The 23234-nt window shown below is 42.2% G+C and overlaps 1 protein-coding gene across 6 annotated transcripts in view; it reads left to right on the plus strand.

Annotated features, from left to right (window-relative positions):
* The window catches only part of NKD1 (NKD inhibitor of Wnt signaling pathway 1), a 150396-nt gene extending 132968 nt beyond the window's left edge, over window positions 1–17428 (plus strand). For all 6 annotated transcript variants that reach the window (XM_088671864.1, XM_088671865.1, XM_088671866.1 and 3 more), the window contains 4 exons: window positions 4668–4815; window positions 5340–5424; window positions 9101–9231; window positions 9859–17428. In XM_088671864.1, coding sequence (XP_088527990.1) covers window positions 4668–4815; window positions 5340–5424; window positions 9101–9231; window positions 9859–10433 — 939 coding nt within the window. In that variant the 3' untranslated portion in view covers window positions 10434–17428. The remainder of the gene's footprint in view (window positions 1–4667; window positions 4816–5339; window positions 5425–9100; window positions 9232–9858) is intronic.
* Window positions 17429–23234: the final 5806 nt, after the last annotated feature.

The raw sequence follows: 23234 nt of genomic DNA on the forward strand, positions 1-23234 counted from the left end.
GAGTAGCTTTTTTGGGCTAAGCAAGGTTGGCAGGATTTCTAAGCTACCTCTGACCTTGGTGTGAAAATTACATGAGTGTAACGTAATTATTATATGTGTTGCAAGATTAAGCAAATCCTTGTAAACATTGTGCAGTTAGGTCAGAGAGCGGTTTTCTCCATAAAATATAATGAGGTGAAAAATGCACAGCAGTTAATGCGTTCTCACCTTGAAACTAGGCTGAAGCATTTGTGAATCTAATTATGGTCAGAGAACTGCACACAACATCTTTACAATGGGCCACTCCTAACAAATGTACCTCCTTATGCATTACGGTGTGTGTGTGTGTGGAACAGCAGACCATAGTCTACCCCATCTACCACCAGTGTGAGTATTTCATGTGTTTCTACAGGACTTATGTGTTGAAAGAAAACACCTCACATGCATAAACCCAGATTTATTAGATCCATAGAAAACAAAATTAGATTCATAGGCATTGAGCTGGAGCCCCTGTATAATTCAAGTGAGCAATATATCTTCCACAATGTCCAAATCAGATTAAAGGATGTTGAAAGACAAAACATTGTGGCAGCTGCAAATAAAGTTTGCTCCCCCATGTTCTATGATTTAAATATCTTAGATAATAGGGTCAACTATATTACAAAGCTAATAATCCCAGCCCAACGTAGGGCATTTATGCTAGCCCGACTGAATGTCTTTCCCTTGGCATTTGTCAGGGGTAGATATCAGAACATTCCCAGAGACAAGAGATACTGTAGATGTTCTCTGAATGTGCCGGATACTGTAGAGCATATTCTCTTTCATTGTCCACTCCACAGCATGCTGCGTGAACGTGTGTTGTCCCCCCTTCTGGGTGCTCTGACACCGCAGCATGGTGGAAATGTTGGATTCTGCCTGTCTGACATTGACCGTAAGGTGACTGCGGGAGTAGCTGAGTTTTTGGCAGCAGTGTCTCAAGGAGTAGTTTAATAGGAAGAAATCTCAGATATATATATATATATATATATAAACATACAATTAGTATATGCAGTTTACTGTTGCCTCTTTGTATGCATTTTAAATACTTTTGTATGTGATTCTTTTTCTTGCGATTCTATTTGTAAAATGCCTAATAAAGGTTTGATAGTATAGTATATAAACCCAGATTTTGCGACCGAGACATCAAATTTAGGTGGAATCCTGGTTTTGTGGTTCAGCATGTTGGTTTTTAATATGATTATGGTGAACACATTGGATGGCTTTGGAAAAGAATTGGACAAGTTCATGGAGGATAGGGCTACCTATCAGTGGCCACCAGGCATGATGGATATACAGTGCCACCAGTGATGCTGGAAACTGGAAGGGAAAGGACTCTTGTACTTGGGTCCTGCTTGCAGGCTTCCCACAGGCATCTGGGTGGCCCCTGTGAGAACAGAATGCTGGACTAAGTGGGCCACTGGCCTGATCTGATCCAGCAGGCACTTCTTATGTTCTTAACAGGGCAGCAGTGCAATCCTATTCCACCCCACCACCCAGGATGTAAGGGGGTGGGCTTACAGGGAACAGCCACCCCTCATCAACTCCAGTTCTTCGAACGGCTCTGACATCAGTGGAGGGGCAGGAGACAGGAAGGAGGAAATGAGCAGAGTGGTGCAGGGCTCAGGCAGCATCCAGGAGCACTGCCTACAGCCCGTGATACCAGCAAGGGAGGAGGGGCCAGCAGAGGTTTCTAGCGGGGAAACACCAGAGGGGCGTCCTTTCAAATTCACCCCGCAACTGAGGCGATCAGCAGCTCGCAAACGCAGGGGGCGGAGATTTGGGGTCCCCAAACTACTCTGCTGGGGGAGGAGCTGAAAAGCGCCATTGCGAGAATCTGATGATACTGAGTAGACATGTTTTCATGAAGCTCTTGCACTGTAAATAATATCCACAATAAAAGTCTTAAAGACAAGATGGTTTGGAGTGTCGTTGCTCGAGGGTAGCCAGCAACACACCTATGACACATGACTACGTACATAATAATTTGGCCAGTGAAAGCCAAATTCACACATTCAGTCCGTGTCAAGGATGAGTAACCTGTGGCCCTTAAGTTGCTGGGCTCCAATGCCTATCAGCTTCAGTCAGCATGGCTGATGGTCAGGAATGATGGGAGTTATAGTTCAACAACACCTGGAGGGCCATAAGCCACCCATCCTTGATGTAGATCTTCAGCCTAGTGAGGAGTTTTTCTCCCTTTTCAGTGGTCTTTCAGTTTACTAATGGGTTGCTCAGGGATGTGGAACCAATTATCCAGTTGTTGGACTCTCGGTTCCCATCTGTCCCAGCCAGCATGGCCAGTTGTTTGGAAACAAGTCAGACTGTTGGTCCATGATAGTCTACTATTGCCCACACTGACTTGGAGTGGCATTTCAGTCAGGGGGAATTGCCTGCCCTACCAGGAGCTACTTAAGATTGAACCTGAAACCTTCTGCATGCAAGGCAGTTGCTGTACCACTGAGGTATCCCCATTCTACAGAGAACTTCACTTTCGTAGCAGGTTACATGATGAGTGTATGTGTGTCTTGGAGGTACAGAAGACCAGGCAAAAAATGACACAATCAGAATGCAGGACAACTGTTGATTGAGTTGGACCTTCCAGCAGTGGAGACTACCTATGGCTGAAGAGCAGCAAAGTAATTTGCAGCCATCCAAACCTTCTCAGCTTAGTCATGTGTGAAGTGCTGAACTTTTTGACCTGATGTGTTAGAAAACAGATTGGGGTTTCAAAGAGAGGTGTGTTGCCCGTGTGTGCTGTCACTGTTCCTCAACGAAATTCCTTGTAAGCACTGTAGTGGGTTTGCCTCTTATCTGTGGAGCCTTGTTTCTAGATGTGCTGGGTTTGTTAATGGAGTTTCTGATAGGTGAGAATGCTCAGGTGGCCATCTGTCTCCTACCAAACAGCTTTGGCATTTTGGATAAGTTGTCAAAAGGATGGATCTAAGCTGCCAGAAGATTTTGAATGATATTGCTTGCTTGTGCGTGTACGTGTGAGCAGAGACATAACTCACCCAGTGTGTTCAGAGATGAGACTGAAGGAAGAGTTCTGTGGGGTAGATGGACATGAGCATACTATATATTAAGTTAGAATCAGTGTATATATGGAGTCATTCTGTTAACTTCAGTTATAACTCACAGTAGAGATTGAACCTTTTTGGCTTTTAATTAACCTGCCTTTCTGGGCTCGAAGGCTCAAGGTCTTATCTCCTTTAAGCCATTTGCTCTGGTGAGTCAATGCCTTCTGGCATGTCATGCAAAAAAAAAAGTACCTAAACTACTACAGGCAAAGCAATGGACAGCTAGAATGTTACCATTCTTTCCTAAAACTTGTCAGATTCTCTTGGGAAAATAAACGCACACATTTTGGGGAGCTCATTCAGATGTAACATTTAGTACTCATGGAATTCCCTTCTATAACAATACCTCGAATAAAAGGTAGTTGCAATGGATTGATACAGGCACCTCATCAAGGGATGAATCTCTGAGTGGCAACTAGATCCTTGTTGAATGTCGTTGGCAGGATCATTCCTGAAAAAGTTAAGAGGATATCTTGTTGTTACATACCTTTTCCATTTCTTTGAGCTCATGTGATTATTTATTTACTTCCTGCATCTGCACGCTGCCTTCTTGCCAGCGCACTTTTATGTACATGATGGTTTTAAAATATTTGCTTGGGGTTTAACAGACTTGACAGAAACTAAGAAGGGAAGGGGAGTGATTGAAAAATAAGGAAGTTCAAGAACTGTAACAGCTGCATGGTTTGGGGAAGAGAGGATTAGCCAGGTGGTAGTTCCCTCCTGTCTTAGTTGCCACTGGTGAATGTCTCACCTCTCTCATTCTACTGCACTCAGAGGAAAGGCTGCGAATGGAGGTAGCTGTTCAAAGCTGAGCCAATAGATTGTTCCCTGCTGCCTTGCCCCTTCCTCAGATTGAGCCAGATGGAATGGCTGACCATGGAGGGAGTTCAGAGAGGGAGGAGCCAAGATATTATTGTTACCTCGCAAGCCTATGGAGTCTCACTTGCAGTCTCACTTCTTCCTCTGATAAAACCAGATGGGTTTTTGGTTTTTAATTGGCATGGATGTTGCTTCAGGGTCAGCATGTGAAAGTCTGACTTTGCACTGAAGCAAGCTCTCAACTGGCAGGCCCTCCAATACTTGCACAAAGTAGGATATCTCATTTGCTCCAAGTACCTGGAATTAGTCCAGGGACACAGAAGAGACACAAAGAACTGATAAGTGAATGGGTATGGTTGGTGTCAATGAGGAGGCAAGCTGATATTTGTGTCATTAATACAGTTCATTAATTGAAGAGCCATCGTGTAAGTTAAAACAGTTTGGACATAACTTTTGCTAACTATAACAAAAAGAAACCCCCAAATTGCTCAATAACAGCATTTGAAACAGACATCTTACGCACGTAATTGTCAAAACTGGTTGTCGTCTTCTTTCCTAGACACTCTGCCATTGAATGAGCTGCTGTGATGTTACAGAATGTAAACACATTGCTGTGGAATTGTCAATAGTAACAAGAGAAAATTTATGTGAATGAAGTAAGAGGCGATTTTCTCTTAATGGGGAAAAAGCACCTCATTCTTTATTTCTGTTCTTAACAGATTTGTCTCCCTCTGCTTGTTTCATCCTTGATTCTAGGACATCACCAGCTTGCTTCATACCATCTATGAAGTAGTTGATGCTTCAGTAAACCACTCTCCCAGCTCCAGTAAAACCTTGCGGGTGAAGCTCACCGTAGCTCCAGATGGGAGTCAGAAGAAGAAAAGTATCTTACTGAACCATGCTGGTAGGAGTTTGATTCTGAATTTCCAATAACATATTTGAAAACTCTTTCCGCAGACGCATATAAAACTGACTTACCAAGTTGGTTGTCTGTCCATTTAACCCAGTTTTGCCATCTCTGATGGGCAGCTTTTCATACCACCTACTGCCTGATCCTTTTAACTGGAGAATCTTTTTTTGGATCCTGATCCCCAATCTCCTTTAAATCTCTTTTATCCTTTGACCCCCAAACATTTCTCCCCCTCCACATAACACACAACTAGAGAATGCTTCTGTGGATGCTGGATCTTCCACTCCCTCCCAAGTGTGGTCGTGGAGGAGATGATGTTCCCCTGCTCAGTTTATTTCAATGGCAGATGGCCCCCATTTGTTAAGCCATGTAAGAATGTCAATAATAAGAGAGAAATGGCAAGACGTAGCACTCTTGGTGAGGGGAGATGTTTGTTGTTTGCTCATTCTGAAAACAATGTTTAAAATAAAAACAATAGGAAAATGAACATGGTTTTTGTGTATGTGTTGTGGGGGCAGATCTTCAGAGCTCGAGGCACCGAACGGAAAGCAAGGCCAATGAAGAACTGAGGAGTTGTGAGAAGAAGCAGAGGGGCTCCCTCAGGTGAGCTGGAGCAAGTCTTCATTTGTCTCATGATTAGGGATCTTTAAGGTCAGCCCTTAGGATTTAAATTTTGTTTTTTAGGTAAGCCTACTCAGACCTGTCATTTTATTATGCATTTTTGATTTTTAAACCTCTGCTGGTTTCATCTATATTTTGATAAATGCTATGTCTCCTTGTTGTTTTGATCTTCATATGTATGTTTTCTTTTCTTTCTTTCTTTCTTTCTTTTTGAAACCATTTAGAAGTTTTTGTTTATTAAGCGGTATATGATTCTTTGCTAAAGAAAAAGATGTTGGGCTTACATCAAACGCTGCTGTGTCAGCTTGCTCCTATGTTGCCATGATGATGCATAGAATCTTGGAACCACATGGGTGGAGCCTATCAAACAGGGCCTTGCCACCTGATTCATTCATCGCCCAGCCAGGAGATAATCTGGTGAGAAGGCCCCATCTGATTGGCTGCGCCCTTGTAGTTACAGACTTCCAAGCATTACAGGCTTAACAGCATGTTCCATTTCAGTAATGATGTGTCCAGCTTTCTCCAGACCTTGCTTCAGAGGCTGCATTGCCAGTTGCTGCCAAATCCTCACTTCACTCATGGAAAGCTTATTGATAAGGAAATACCTATGTTTCTTTAAAGCCACCACCAATCTTTCTTTGCTTGCACTGCTCTCTTGTAGGCGTTGCCCATCTTAAGATGTTTGCCAGCCACAAGTAAACACATGTAACTTACCTGCATGCTACATACAGGACTCATAATTGTATGCATCGGGGCAGTTTCAACTGGGAAAACCGCCTGGAGGAAAGGGCTAACCTCCCCCCCTCCCACCCCCACTGCTAAGGTCCCGATCCAAACCAGAGCCCTCTCACCTCCTGTCAACTGCATTTCACAATAAAGTTGATCTTTTGCAGCAAAATTGACAAAGACCCCTTTGGAACCTGAAAGGCCAACAGATTTATAGCAGCATGAGTTTCTGCTGGCAGGCAACAACAATGTACAGTATGAAGATCGGAAGCAGGGTTTCTTGTGAACCATTTAAGGAAAATGATGATCTGTGCTTTAAAAAGAATTTTGAGAAATGCCCTTCAGAGAATAATAAAAGAGTGTGTGTGTGTGTGTGTGTGTGTGTGTGTGTGTGTGTGTGTGTTATTTTTCTGGTGTGACTCAGGGTGCATCAGTTTCCAGCAAAGCAGAGAGACAGTGGTCTCTTTCATGCACAGCTGCAGGTATACTTGCAGCCTTGAAAAGATTAGATAAAACAGGAATTTTTTGAAGTTGTATCTCCTGAAGGAATGCACAATATTGTTTTGGATGCCAGTCTGGGAAGAGACCTTGTTTCCCTGAAAAGCATCTTGTCATGTTGTTGGCAAAGATTAGCAAAGAGAAGCATTTGGCTAAGATTTGCCCCAATATCATGCCTTTTCATCAGTTTTGTTCATGTATTTTTGATGTCTATCCCACCTTATCCTCGGGGCACTGTGCAGGTAGCAACACATTTAAAATGCAGCACAGTGAAAGTGCCGAGTTATGCCCGCTTGCCTTCTAAAAAAACCATTGTAGAACAGATTAAAACAATCCTTCATCTTCTTTGCCTGCTTCTTTGTTTTTTTACATGTACGATTATAGAACAACAACAGCGTCTGCAGATATTCTCAGAATTGGGCTTTGGTGACTTTGAACAGTTATGGGCAACTGTTGAGACCCTCTCTCTATTTCTGCTATTGCCCTTTGAACCAGGGTGTTGTAGTGGTTAGAGTGTGTCACATTAGTACCTGGGAGACCAGCGCCACAACCCCAGAGTCGGTCATGACTGGACCTAATGGTCAGGGGTCCCTTTACCTTTATACAAGTCAAAGAGCATAGTCTCAAGGTGGCCAGGTTCTTATTATGACACTTGAAAACATCCTACAAATGCCTCTTCCACATCTTGGCTGTAAAAATACCGTAATAAATTCAGTGGCTACCAATTTGCTATTGAGAGGGGTATGTGCAAAGAAAGTTATCTCTGTTGTTGTTGTTGTTGTTGTTGTTTAGTCGTGTCCGACTCTTCGTGACCCCATGGACCAGAGCACGCCAGGCACTCCTGTCTTCCACTGCCTCCCACAATTTGGTCAAACTCATGTTGGTAGCTTCGAGAACAGTGTCCAACCATCTCGTCCTCTGTCATCCCCTTCTCTTTTTGCCATCAATCTTTCTGCTTTCTCAGGGAGTCTTTTCTTCTCATGAGGTAGCCAAAGTAGCCACAGCTTCAGGATCTGTCCTTCCACTGAGCACTCAGGGCTGATTTCCTTCAGAATGGATAGGTTTGATCTTCTTGCAGTCCATGGGACTCTCAAGAGTCTCCTCCAGCTCCATAATTCAAAAGCATCAATTTTTCGGCGATCAGCCTTCTTTATGGTCCAGCTCTCACTTCCATACATCACTACTGGGAAAACCATAGTTTTAACTATACGGACCTTTGTTGGCAAGGTGATGTCTCTGCTTTTTAAGATGCTGTCTAGGTTTGTCATCACTTTTCTCCCAAGAAGCAGGCGACTTTTAATTTCGTGACTGCTGTCACCATCTGCAGTGATCAAGGAGCCCAAGAAAGTAAAACCTCTCACTGCCTCCATTTCTTCCCCTTCTATTTGCCAGGAGGTGATGGGACCAGTGGCCATGATCTTGGGTTTTTTTTTATGTTGAGCGTCAGACCATATTTTGCACTCTCCTCTTTCACCTTCATTAAAAGGTTCTTTAATTCCTCCTCACTTTCTGCCATCAAAGTTGTGTCATCTGCATATCTGAGATTGTTCTGTTTCATTTTAGCAGTTACACAAATCTCCTTGAAAGGGTCAGGCTTTTTGTGTCTTTTTTTTTTGTTGAAAAAAATGACTTGTCTGTTTTTGTTCTTTTAAATAAATTGTTTACATATGTAGACATCGTTCTGTTGGGACATGGTGCATTTTATTGTGCCACATTCTTGGCCTCATCGTCGTTAAAGCTAAGATTCCTCCCATTTCTCCTTTCCTTGTTTGGCTCATAAATGGCTGGTATTTCAGAAATTCATTCTCAGGAAATAGCTCTGCTATATATGAAATGGTAGTGTTTGAACAGGAAAGAGAGATGGACTTATTCAGCCAGCAGTTGATCCAGCTTTATTAAAACTATTTCCCCTCCAATCAGGAGTGTGTTCTTTATCTCCTGGAGTTTTTACCTGCAATCTTCCCTTTGCCAAATACATTAGGATTGAAAGGGGTACCCCATGGCCAACTATTATTATTTTAAGTATTTATATCCTGCCTTTTTCCCAAGCTGGGATTGAAGGGATCTTATAACGTTTTAAAACACCATTGTAAAATACAAAGTAATAAAAGCAAACTTGTTAAAAACAATAAAATACTTAAAATTGTGTTGAAGCATTGGTCTGCCTCGCTCTCTCTGCTGCTGCAGCTGGGACCCCACCCTCCAAGGTCTGTTCCCAGGTTCCTGTGGGTGCTGGGACACCAGCAACATTACACGTGTGCTACTATTGAATATGGCATTGCAAGGAATTCCAGCAAGGGTGAATTTTGTAGGAGCATTGCTCCCAGAAGCACTGACCATCTCGTAACTTCAAAACAAAGCTTATCATTTCAGTGTATGCTCACTGATTTGGATATAATAATATGTGCATTGCAATTTCCCTTCCTTCTCACAGGTACCACCATGGTGAAGCCAAAACTGAACAGAATGGATGCTATCGTCATTGTGTTGATGAAAACATTGAAAGGAGAAACCACTATTTGGATCTTGCAGGAATAGAAAACTATACGTCAAAATTTGGGCCAGGTATATTATGCATTTTCTATAATTTAGTTGCTCCCTAAAGAAGCTATTGTAGTGATCTATTTGTTTAATATCTCATGCTCTCCCTCTCTCTCTCTCTGTCTCTCTCACACACATACACACACACTCAATATTTATTTATTTATTTATTTATTATTGGATTTTTCCTTCTTTTTTAGCTGTTTCTATTTTAGCTGTAAGCCGCATTGAGTCCCTGTCAGGGAAAAAGTGGGATATAAATAAATACAACAACTATATTATTATTATTATTATTATTATTATTATTTAGATCTCATCTATTCCAACTGTCCTTTTTATTATGGTTAAAATTGGATGTTTAGACTTGTAGGTGCTCAAGTAACTGGAACCCAGTGAGAACTAAACTAAAATTTCCAACTCTATTGACCAAGTGTAAAAATGATTATTAATACAGCTGCTACAGAGCTGCTTTTAAACAAATATTATTATTATTATTATTATTATTACTATTATTGCTATTATTATTATTGTATTTAGCTCATCCTCTGTTTGGTACATTGGTTTATTTTTCTTCAGCTGCTTCCTGCTTTTGTTGACATATCAGTACTTAGAGCCTTAAAATGACCAGGTGCTCCACTTCTTCTTTCTCAGGATCCCCACCAGCGGCTCAAAAACACGACCCGCCCACCCGAGTCGCAAACCAAACGAGGTCCCGTTCCCATGAGCCAGAAATCTTCCACGCCCACCAGCGCAGATCTCCAGCAGCGGACCCCGGCCACATCAGTTTGATGGAAGCCTCCTACGCAAAGCTTGCAGAGATACAGCAGAGGCTGCGGAGCCAAGATGCGAGCAGGCATTTTGCAAAGTCTCCCAAAGCTCAGAGCAGAAATGCTTCTTCTGCCAACGCAGGGAGGGCCGTAAGGAGTAAGCCCGTCCAAGGGGCCTCCGTTCCGATGGCTTCCCCCACCACGCGCCTGGGCCCAAACCTCCCTTACCTCCCCATGCAGCCTCAGCCGGCTTACAAGAAACACAAGCAGAGGGCCAAAGAGACTCACCAAGTCTGCAAAACCTTCCAGCCCCCCGGGACGGTTTTCGAAAAAGAGCATGTGAGAGACCTGCCTGCTGTCATCTTGTACGAAGGCCAAGTGGGGCAGATGATTCAGAGACACGAGCACCACCACCACCACGAGCACCACCACCACTATCACCACTTCTACCAGACATGAAATGGACCCCCTGCTGCCGTCCGTTAGTGAACCATCCTGATATGAAGGAAGCCTTTTTAGCTGCCACACTCCGGAAGAAAAGTGTTCTTCTTATTAACCTTGTTGCTACTCCATTAATATTCCGCTAGCACCCATCTTAGGAGTTATATGAAAACATTAAGATTAATAATAATAATAATAACCTAACACTATTTATATTATGTGGGACTGTGTAGCTTACTTTATGAATTCGTGGATTTAAAGTTTGGCTTATACAAGAACACCCGTGCACAAGAGCAAACAGCCATATCTATCATCACGAGCAGTGTTTGAACGCAGGTTGTCAATGCACTTCTGGCAAGGATCCCTTCCTCCGCGGTAACTGGAAGAGATGCTGCAAAACAATATGGCTATGACACCCAGCTTGTCCCATTCGTTGCCTCATTGCACACAAGCCCATCATCAGGGGAGCAATGTTCGAAGGTTCTGGACTCCGGGAATATAAACAGCTGCTACCTCTCGTATAATTCAGAACTTCTTAATGATTGTATTATGCTATGTCGGGGTGGGGCTGGGGGGGTGGTTGTTTTTATTCGATTGCATTCATGTAGCCTGTATATGTTTTACTCCTCACCTCCTTACAAGCTATATCTTAATATTAATTATGTGGAAATAACTAACTATATTTGTCAACAGAGCTACATTTTTCAACTTATTTCCCCACCCCCTTTTTTTCTACCATTTTCTTTTTAAACAGACACCTTTACAGTCTGCTTTATATATTGGGTAGTATTTAAACATATATTTTCTCTTTCTTATCGGCTGTTGTGTGTTGGATAGCCATCGTTAAGGAGTGCGTTCCATTGCAATCTGGATAGGGGCTCTTCATAGGATCAGTGGGGTCTTGGCACCAGAAGAGTGAAATAGGCCTCAGAGGCAAGGGGGCGCAGGTAGACTGCACCCATTTATCCCTTCTTGGTTGTCACCCTGTGATGACATCACAAGTTGGTTTGTTGCTGGCTTCAGCCAATCTCCTGAGGGTCTTACTTTCACCATTTCACCACCACCACCACCCCACACACCACTTTGTATATCAGATGCCTTCCTCTAAATTTGCTTTGGGTGCCATTTTGACAACAAAGGCATATAAGACAGCAATATTGTTACTCAGCTGGGCCATTGCTAACTTTCACTTTTCAGCTTATAGTTTTCCTATTTTTTTAGGAGTGTATGGGCACACATACACTCACATTAAATAGGTTGCAGGTTGTGTATTTCTTCTTCTTTTGCTTGGTTCTCCTGCTCCTTCATTTCCCAACATTGTTCTTTTAGAGAAAGAGAGTTGTGGACAGAATCTTGCTTTTCTCACCTGTTAAACATTGGCAAATATATATAAATATATATATAAATAAATATAAATATAAATATATAATGAATATACACACTCTCAGGTACATTTTTTGTGTTTTATACAAATCTGTGGGTTGTTTTTTTGAAAAAAATTTAAGCATTTTAATCTTAAAGCAGTGACTCTTTGGACATGCTCTTTGAACATACAAGTATGTGTGTTCCTTCACCCCACCCCAATCTCCCAGCTGCTTTTTGATTTTTGGTTCTGCAGCATCTATTGCTTCTGCCCATTTCTTTAAAAACAAACAAAAATGATCTGTCTTCTATTCTCCCCCTCCACATTCCTATCAGATGACCTCCATCCCATAAAGCAGGTTAAGTCATGATCTAAAACAGACATCCCCAAACTTCGGCCCTCCAGATGTTTTGGACTACAATTCCCATCATCCCTGACCACTAGTCCTGTTAGCTAGGGATCATGGGAGTTGTAGGCCAAAACATCTGGAGGGCCGCAGTTTGGGGATGCCTGATCTAAAAGGTCATGACTGTCTGTCAAAGGTAAACCTGGAGCAAGCATGACCAAAGAGTTGGTTAGCTTGGGACCAGCAACTAGAGAATACTGGGCCAAATTGGTTAGAGCATGGTGCTGAGAATGCAAATGTTGCAAGTTCGATCTCCATATGGGACAGCTGCATATTCCTGCATTGCAGGGGGTTGGAATAGTCCTCAGGGTACCTTCCAACTCTACCAATTCTATGATTTTCTAAAATCCTAAGAACAGAAGAGCCTGCTGGATCAGGCTAGTGCCCTGTCTAGTACAGCAACTTGTTCTCACGGTGGCCACCTAGATTCCTGTGGGAAGCCAGCAAGCAAGACCAGAGCCCAACAGCACTCTGAGGCATACCACCTCTGACAGTGGAGGCAGAAATTATAGTACATTGTGGCTAGTAGCCATGGAGAACCTTATCCTCCATGAATTTTTCTGATCCTCTTTGAAAGCCATCAAAGTTGGTGGCCATCACTAAAAAAAAGATCTTGGGGAGGGGTTGTTCTAGGGATGCACTTCCCCTCTGGCCACAGTCCTTGGCCCCTTTACCAGTCAACAAGCTAGTAAGCCAGGACCCCTTTGTTGCATTTGCAAGTTAAAAGGAAGTCTCTGACCACACACACACACACAAACAAAACAGTGTGGAATCTTTTTTAAGCATTTACTTTTGCTTTTATCTTCTTTCAGTATTTGTAATTGTTGTTGTTTACAATATTGTGAGATGTTCTTCCATTTTAAAAAATACTGGGGAGCCAGCTCAAATTTTGATCAGTTCAAAATGGGTTGTTCTCTTTGAAGAAGGAAGCGTGATGTGCACAGTGACGCCAAATACATTGAAGAGTCTGACCTGGTTGTGGCTGGTGATCAGAATTAACACTTGTTCATTAGCTCTACAACTCTTGTCTCAAAAAGAAAATCTAAGCAATGCTTTCCCCTTCCTTTTAAAACAAAACCAGCCATGTTTTCAATGAGTGTTATTTTCCTTCTGTCAACATTTGGTCCAGTTATGTCTGGCAAGATCTTTTAAAGTGTGTTAATCTGTGTGACAGCTAGCCCATTTGGTTTATCCTTTGAATTTCTAAAGTTTTTTTTTTAAAAAAAGATTATTTATATGCTGAATTTTTTTGTACAGAAAACTGGGGAGGGGAAAGTTGGTTAGAACAGTCTTTACTTAACCACTGAGTTGTTCTAGTCTATTTTGCTGCTTGTGTTATCAAACCCTTCCTTTCCTCCAATGTATATATAATTATGGACTACAAAAAAGAAAAAAAGGCATATCACATGCCTAGTAGAAGGAATAAGCTTATTTATATGATAGTGTTAAACAAAGTCTGATGTATCCAAGTGATTTTTGTTATACTGCATGCAACCCCACGAGTGTAACACATTCCATTGGAGAAAAGATGCCATGTCTTTAGGTTCTTAAGAAAGTGGTGTTTGTCGTTCCCTTTGCTGTTTTCTTCCTATCTGTTGTATGTTTTCCACATACAATCAGGCAACTCCAACAATGCAGAACAACATATCCCTCTTTGACTCAGGAGGAGGTAAAGAAATCACATTAGCAATGGTTTTAGGAGTCTTTAAGGGGACGTGGTCTATCTAAACCACAGAGCCTAGGGCTTGCCGATCAGAAGGTCGGCGGTTCAAATCCCTGTGACGGGGTGAGCTCCCGTTGTTCGGTCCCAGCTCCTGCCCACCTAGCAGTTTGAAAGCATGTCAGAGTGCTGGATTTAATGGCCAAGGGTACCTTTACCTTTACATTTAAGCAACACTCCTCCCAATCCCCCCCCCCCGGCAATCCATTTTGTTCAGGAGAGAGTCATGGATGTGTTGGCTACAAGATTTTTGTTGGGTTAGTCCAGGCATCCCCAAACTTCAGCCCTCCAGATGTTTTGGACTACAATTCCTATCTTCCCCGACCACTGGTCCTGTTAGCTAGGGATCATGGGAGTTGTACGCCAAAACATCTGGAGGGCCACAGTTTGGGGATGCCTGGGTTAGTCCAAGCATTGGCAGTGTGTTTTGGGGTGTGTTAATCTAACCTTTAAGATGTTTTTTTTCCCCGGATAAGCACCTTTTAAATCATTTTATAGGGGATTATATGTATGTGGTTAGGGGTAAAGGATAGAAATCAACTCAAGGTTGTGCTAGGAGAATGCCTCTCAAGGCTGGTTTTGTGTAGGTGCAAAATGGCAGTGACGTGATGAGAATGGTTAAATTTGCTCTTGACCAAAAGTAGCCAACACACAGGACAGTTGCCTAGTTCTCATTGTTGGTGGTGGTGAGCTTGCTTCTGAGGTGCATTGTTTTAGGTTGCCAGTTGGGGGTTTAAATGCCTGAAAGCTCTTCCATAAGAGAAAAAAAATTACCTTGAACCTTGGCAGGTAGCATGCTGGGGAAAAGAAGGCTATGCTGGAACCGTAAGGTGCCAGAAGAGCCCTGCTGAATCAGACCAAAGGCCAGTCTAGTCCTACATTCCATTTCCCATTGTGACACCCCCCTCCCCTAATTGCCTTTGATAAGCTCACAAGCCCACAAGCAGGGCAGCTATGCACCATCTAGAAAGAAAAGCCACATTACAAAAAGATCACGAGGTGTCCTAAACCCCTAGCCTACTTGGTGGCAAGTCTGTATGTCAAATCCCCAGTCCAGTTTCACATGCCCAGTGTCCCACAGAGATTCTGGAGCATCCAAGTCAAGGTCCATCAACATGGGTAGTTGAGCAGGAACCTCAGTTCTGCTGCCCTTTTACACTTTGCTGCTGATTGCAGCATCTGGGCTTGATGAGCCATGTGACCCTCACCTGTTCCAAGTCTACTCCAGCTGAGGAATCACAAATCTAAAGCTAGTGAACCTCACCTGGCCAGCTAGGGAGCTGGGCTGTCGGCCCTTGCCTGTCTCAGCCTCCTGGAACACATCACCCACTGCTCCCTACATTTTGAAGCCCACCATGTTCATGGAGACGGGCCCCTCTGGATCTGTTGATGAGTCCTGCTGTTCTGGTTCCTGTGCACTGACCCCCATCCCTTCATCATCTTCCATCACCCTGTGAGTACTTCCTACACCAATCTTCTCCTTCCCCATTCCCAGCTTGCTCCAGTGTGTCCCAGTCCCGGCGACACCCCTCCTCGCCAGGATCCTCTTCCTCCTCCCTGTTGACTTGCTTGTTCATGACATGAGGGTGCAGATTTGCACAAAATGTGTATGTGTCACATGTCCAGAATATTGAAAAATTCAAATAGAAAAGATATGGTAGAAAGACTGGCCAGGTGATCTGTATTCTCTCTAGGGATGGAGGTAGAGATTTTGTTTTGGTTCACATTTAAAAGGCAAAGTGAAATGCAGACAGCCTTCAAAATGCTCACTCCTCTGATTTTGCAATGCAGTTTTCCACCCCCATAATGTGTACAAAAATGCACATGCTTGGATAAAGTGTATATGTGTTAATAAGAATTACGGGCAAAAATGCATTATATTGGGAGGACTTGGACCAGAAAACTCTTCAAATATGTGACCGTTTCAAATGGAGAACTGCTCTCTGTAAAGGAGGACACACAACCATCCTAGTAATACCCCTATTGCTACAAACGCCAAACTAATATTCAATGGCCTATTACCTGGGGGTTATATAGAGTTATTGGTGTCACCACTGTGGGCTTCCTGGTTCCATGATAGGGCCTTTTCAGTGGAATGCCCTCCTGAGTGACGTGCATCTGTCTCCCTCATTGCTGACTTTCAGGAGAAATCTAAAAACATTCCTTTTTAGTCAGGCATTTGATAGCAGACACTGTTCCTGACAGCCCCGAGATCACTGGTTGCTATATATTCCTTAACTAGAATAATTTCCAAATGTTTTTAATGCTTTATCATTGCTGTGTTTGCCACCGTGGGTTCCTTCAAGAGGAAGGGCAGAACATAAATCAATAAATTATTATTAATATTTTAAAGCCTCAATTTACACTGTTAGTCACCTTTCTGCTAAACTAAAACATAACCAACAAGAGCCTGCTGGATCAGGCCAATGGCTTATCTAGTCCGGCATCCTGTTCTCACAGTGGCCTGTGGGAAACTCACAAGTGGGACCCTTACAGTGATTTCCAGCAACTGGTATTCAGAAGCATTGCTGCCTCTAACAATGGAGGTAAAAACACCTACAAGTTGATACTTTTTCCCTGTTGGGCAATTGCTCCACCCCCTGACCATTTTGGTTGACTTTCCCACAGTCTCCCTGACCTGCTAATATGTTCATGTGTCTAAAGGGACATTTTTGTATGTGAGCCTCCACCTGTGGATTAAAGTGGTACATCCCAGACCAGCAGATGTAAATTAGGTAATTCTAAAACTGGATTTAATGATCTTACCAGGGGGGTGCTGCATTTGAGGGTCATGCAAAGTGGGGGGCCCAAATACCAATCCTCATGACACCGCTGGTTCAGACACAGGTTTTACCACCCAACTGGGAACTAAGCTTACCTCCTTTTGGATCAACTGAGTCAGGACATTGAACCTGCAAGCTTCCAATGGCACTGTAAGTTTTTCTGTCAGAAAAGATGGCAGCAAAATGGCTCCCGGGTACAGAGGAAGGGGGAGAAGGTTCATCTTTATTCCAATCAATGGGTGTTTTGTCATTGATCTCTGTAGAGATAAGCTTTCAATGAATCTAAGGTGAATACTGAAGGAAATAATACAGGGTGTCTTATGTGGGGGTTGGCTGGTTGAGATGTTTTGTACACTTTCCAAAATGCAAACCATATCTTGCTGAGATTTTGTGAAATGCAAATGAACTTTAGTAACATGGCATCAATGTGCTTTTTTAAACAAACAAATCAGTTATGTAGAAACATACAGTATTTAAATACTGTCTTGCATTTGTATCAATGTGCATTAATTGTGAATAACTGAACATGTCTTGTAGCACAGTTTATGTTCTGGATTATTTTTTATTCACAGAACTCTTAAGCCTCCATAACATTTTTGTAAAAAAGGAAAAAGGAAAAAAAAGGTTGCTTTTCAGTATTTTGTATAGTTAATATAGATGGTTTTGACTAAATGCTTTATTTATTTAATAGCAAAACTGTGCCAAGAGAAACCCCTGTTAATTAAAAATTTTACTAGTTCAGACGTTTTCTCCCCTTTCTTTTGTTAAGTTCAGCATCATCATTCCTTCAGTTCTCATTTCATTTTCATTCATTTGTATTCTAGACTTTTTTTTAAAAAAAAAAAGTAGCAGAATTGTTTTGGTCATATGGTTCAGGACCTTCACTGATGCTGCGGCAAACTCCTCTTATGTTGTGGTTGTTGCGTTGTTGGAGATTTGTTGGGAATGCCAAAAAATCCAAAATGCATTGTGGGGTGGGGGGGGGGGAGAGAAAAGGCTGTTCAGGTCTGTATAAAATTTACAAGTGCTACTTTAGACATACAGGTGCAAATTTAGAAAGTTGCTTTACTTTAATTAGAAATAGAATGCATCTCACCACAGTGGGGGATACTTTGCCCACTTAGCCAGGTGCTAATAGGCAACATGTGCTTTCCTTTCATGGTAACCATCCATGCTATACATTTAAAGCAGTAACATACCACTTAAACAGCCACACCTTTCTCTAAATAATCATGTGGAATGTAGTTTCTTAAAGTTGCTGAGAGTTGTTAGAGGATCCTTATAACCTTCACAGAACCAAAGTTCCCAGGGTGGTTTAACCATCAATTCCTCTTCTCGGGGGAACTCTGTGAGGGGAATAGGGTTTCCTAAGCAACTTTCAGCACCCTTATCAAGCTACACTTCCCAACTTTCTTGGTGGGGGCTTTGTGTGACTGTTCAAAGTGATCATCATCATGCTTTGGTGCTGTTTACCTTTAAACCAGGCTTGGACTTGTCAGCCCATAAAATGGTGGGAGCAATGCAAAACCCGATTTCAATTTTCAAAATAGCCTGAGGCCTAGTCAGGAACACCTCAAAAAGCAACCTGCCTCTTGAGTAGATGGAATCTTGATTTGACAACAGATTTCCAGCATCCGTGGGGACAAACTTTTTGATCGACCTAAAGTTCGGTCTTTTGCCATGAGGATTAGAAATTTTCTAAGACAGTGAGGCCACATTTATCAAGAGTAACAAGGGAGGACACACACACACACACACACACTCCCCAATTCCAGCCCCCTGGGCCAAACTTAACATTTTAGATCTCTAAAAAGCAAGTGTTTTTGTCCTCATGAAAACACCACCTCCATTACTAATTCAGTTTCTGTATTGCTGCCCTGAGGGCACCACGAGCATTTGGCTGTGTTTTTCCTTGTTTCTTTGTCTCAGACCCTGAAGCAATAGTTTCCAAATTAGAGTGAATGTTAATTAGTTTCTTCAAATGACTGTGTGCAGTATCAACAATGCAATGGTGACTGTTGGCAAGGAGATTCTGGCCAGAGATCGAAATTGACTGTCAAGTTGGCTGGAAACACTCCTGGGTTGAAAAATAACTTGGCGGGGGTGAGGCTGGGCTTGTTGCTGGGTTTCATTCTTTTGAGTGGTCATGTCTTTCCCTGGATACAACCTTAACGGTTGGTAGAAATGCTGCAGAGTTGTTAGAATGCCCTGATGAAACCCTGGAGTATTTAATGTGTGGATTAGATATTCTTGGTCATTCTACCACACGCTTCACCAAAAAACCTGCTTCCTCCCTGCCTCCTGCAAAGAGGATACAGACAACCAAACTACCCCCACTGGAATGTCCCCATTTTGGGTCATCGGTATGGGCTCTTGCTTCCATCTTTTTTTTTTTTTTACTTGGGAAACCATCAGTTTAAAAACATCCAGCAGGAGGGCTAATCTGCACATACTGTACAGCAGAATCCTGACTGAACTGCTCTAGACCGAGAATTACATTTTTTAAATATCTATGAAAACACTGGATTATATTTTGATCATTATATATATTGATGTGCTTTTTAATTATTGTTTTTATGATTATTTTATCTTAAATATGTTAGCTGCCCTGAGATTCCTACAGAAAGAAGGGTGGGATATAAGCACATTGATAATAATAATAATAATAATAATAATAATAATAATAATAAAATGTGGAGTAGCATTCAAAAACAGAACCCCCATCTGCAGCCTACCAACTGGTCCAGGGTTCTAATGCCTCATTCCGCTTCATGTAAACACCAGCGGCAAAGTCTAGTCCTCAGATCTCTTCTGTAATTTTCAGTGCCTTCAAAACCTGCTTTTAAACAAAAGGCTGCAATTATATTTTGAAATCTAAAATCTGGGTTCAAAGAAGCAGCAATAAAACAAAAAAATTGTACAATAAAAACCATTAAAAAGTTAAAAGGTAATTGCTTGCAAGTTTCAACTTGCACCTGGAACTGTCGCATCAAATAAATATGCAGTTGGCTGCTGCCCCTTTATCAGGTCATTCTAATAGAGTGTAAGTATCACCTGATTGTGGCATTCGAAAATGTTTTATTTTGTGCAAGCACATATTCTATCCTTTGAAAATCGCATTTTGGGGTGCTTCCCAGTCCCCCACTGACATCAACTAAATGCATCTGCTGGATCAACAGCAACAAAAGTCATTTTCAAAAAACAAAACAGAGTGAAGGATTCCTCTCTCCCACCAATAGAAGCTTTATACACATTCTTGTTTATTCTGCATCCAATTCACTCCCACTGCTGGTTTCAGAAGCGGTGCACTCCAGACATTTGGCCACAATCCATACCTTTCCTGACATTTCTTACGAAATACGGCCAGCTTCAATCCAAATTCAGGAAAATAATGGCCTAGCTGCATTTTAAGCTGTCAAGGAGTACACAGCCAGAGTTAAGGTGTATATCTACATCTTCATGCACATACACACACCCAACTCTGATGTGAAATGTAGCTGCAACATTGGCAGGAGCAATTTAAGGGAGCTTGCAGATTTTGGGGAGGGGGGGATATGACAAGGAGGTGGTTGGGGGGGCTGGGGGGGAGATAAACCTTATTATGTTTCTTTGCCAAAGGAGAAAAGAAACGATATTGACTTAAATGTGGGGAATTTAAAAGGGGCCATATGTTCTCACTTTGTGCTTTGTTTCTAATAGATAGACAGAAATCTTTTGAAGTGTGGATTGGCTCAGTGGGGTGCAGGCTTCTGTAGAGAAAAGATGCTAAAAGGGAGGATGTGAGAGGGCATATGAAACTCTATTAGCCATGCAACAGCAGAGAGAGAAAGGCAAATCCAATGATAATGTACATCTGTTTCAGGGAGTTTATAAGCTTTGAACATTTTTTATGTGCTGATAAGTGGATCCTTTTCTTACCATAACTTAGAACTTCAAAGGAGATTGTGTGGATAATGCAAATTGCTGAAATATGAGATTTTCCTACAAAGAGGTTTTCCAAAAAAAGAAAAAAGAGAGAGAGAGGAAAGAATTAAGGCTAATTGATGCCACAGTCTTTTATGTGCAGTGTAAAAACTCGACAAAAATTGATTTTTTAATATTTTTTTAAAGGGCATTGACGGAAAATATATTGGAGGCTGTTTCCCTCTCCCCCTCTCTCTCTCTCCACACCCACCCTTTGTGGGCATGGTCTTGAAAGAGAGGCTTCTGTAAGTTGAACATTTGTCTTCCAATATCAGTGAAGCAATAATAATGTAGCATAAATTAAGAGACATAGCCTAGCTGTTAATGCTATCAAAGTCTGTCATGTCAGGGGAATGTTAAGAAACCACAAGTGGAAAGCAGAACAGAGTATGGAACGATCTTATCTGCTTCAGTCAACTGCCAATTTCATCTCCATAACAAGCAGCAGGATCACAGTATATTGCCATTGCTATTGTCACCTGTCTGCTCCATCTGGATGCTGAACAGGAACAATTAACCTATGGAACTCACTGGCACAAGATGCTAGGAAACCTCAGGTGTGAGTGGCTCATTGGTGTTTTTTTTGTTTTAAAGATAAGTGGACGTATCTCTCCAAAACAAACCATTCCCTCTACAGTATTTCCAATCTTTGGGGGCAAGGTGCCACCAAAACAACACCACCAAGAGGGAGCTATTTGCAGGTTTGCAGAAGTATAAAAAGAGGCAACTCCCTGAAACAGTTCAGTGAGAGCTGAGCTTGCTCAGTGTTGATAGATTGCTGACTGTTGTGAGGAGTGGAAATGGAGTGCCTGGAATTGTGAACAGAGAACACACCCCACACTAAAAATGTTTTGTTGCAGCCCCATTATCAAAAGCTAATAGCTATTACATCTGGCAATGAAATCCCATGTTCAAGGACAGCAAACTATTTAATTTATTCATTACTGGCAGCGGGGCAGAAAGACCGGGCTTTAAGAAATAGGGGCAATTGTTAAGCATCTGAGAGCCACACGGCATATCTTCTTCTTTTGGTTGGGATTTTGGCTGCTTTGGATAGTCTTCCTTAGGGCTTTCTTGTTAGTTCTGACTGGCAGTGACTAGGCGAGATCTCTGTGTGACTTTCACAGGCCTGCTCCCTTAGATACTTTCCAAATGGAACTGCCCAGGAGTAAATCCAGGACATTTTCCCAGGTGCTAAGCATCTGGTCACTATGGAAAGGGGAGACTGTCAAGGACTGTATTTAGGTAGGGCTTTATTCCGTTTCACCAACATTTCCTTTCCTGACAATTTCAACATTTAACGGGATCTTATTGAAAGTTTAGCGATCATTTCCACCTTATTTTTTCCTCAGAAAAAGCTGGAAGGTTGTGGGAGTGTTGCATTGTAATGTAACATGAGAAAAATCTCATAATTTAAAATTTAGCATGACATGTTGGTCTATCCATCAAACCACAGTTCCATAATGCAACAGGTGATGCAGTGAAAAAGGAACTTTAGAAGTTGAGACAGAAGTGCTGGGATTATAACCAGGAAAATGTTACGCAACAAACCCCACGTCCGAATGAAGCCCTGTAGGCTTCCACTGATTTATTTTCTAGTGGGAAGGAAGGTACCATAACTTAGTGGAAGAGAATCTGCCTTGAATCCAGAAAGGCTGTGGATCAGTCCCTGCCATTATGGCAAAACTGGGTTAGGTAGATTGATAGACTATGAAACTAAGTCAGTTTCATAGAGTTGACAAATCTGTCATTGGAAATTCAGAATCAAACTCCTACCAGCATGGTTCAGTAGGATACTTTCTTCTTCTGACTCCCATCTGGATCTATGGTGAACTTCTCCCGCAATGTTTTACTGGAGCTGGGAGAGTGGTTTACTGAAGCATCAACCACTATATGGTGTGAAGCAAGCTGGTGATATCCTAGAATCAAGGATGAAGCAAACAGAGGGAGACAAACGTGTTAAGAACAGAAATAATGAGGTGCTTTTTCCCCGCTCAGAGAAAATCACCTCTTACTTCATTCACAGAAATTTTCTCTTGTTAGCCATTGACAATTCCACAACAATGCATTAACTTTCTGTGACATCATGCAATAATTCCCATTTCTGAATGCACCCAAGATGAACCAGGGTGCTCCACTGGGAAAGCATTATATAGTAGTAGTAGTAGTAATTCATTTATTTATACCCTGCCTTTTTGCCTGACAGGCCTCAAGGCAAGTTACACATCATATCTGTGACTGCATAGATGCCATACATTTACCGCACATGGCTTCCCCCAAATTATCCTAGGAACTGTAGATTAAGGGTGCTGGAAACTGCAGTTCTACGAGGGGTAAACTATAGTTCCATTGTGACTTCAATGTGTAGTATGTACACAGCCTCTATGTGCGTCTATCCACACCAGTAACTGATGACAGGCCCTTTTCATCTCAGCTGGATTGTGGAGATGGGATGTGAAACCAGTGTACGAAGCAGAGCACTAAAGCGTTCTTCTTGCTGAAATGACGATGTCATCAGGCTAAAGAGAGAGAGAGAGAAGCGGAGAATCATGCCGGCTAATTAGATTCCCAAATGGCAGCTCAT

The sequence above is a fragment of the Zootoca vivipara genome, chromosome 6 (assembly GCF_965207765.1).
Source record: "Zootoca vivipara chromosome 6, rZooViv2.hap1.1, whole genome shotgun sequence".
NCBI lineage: Eukaryota > Metazoa > Chordata > Lepidosauria > Squamata > Lacertidae > Zootoca > Zootoca vivipara.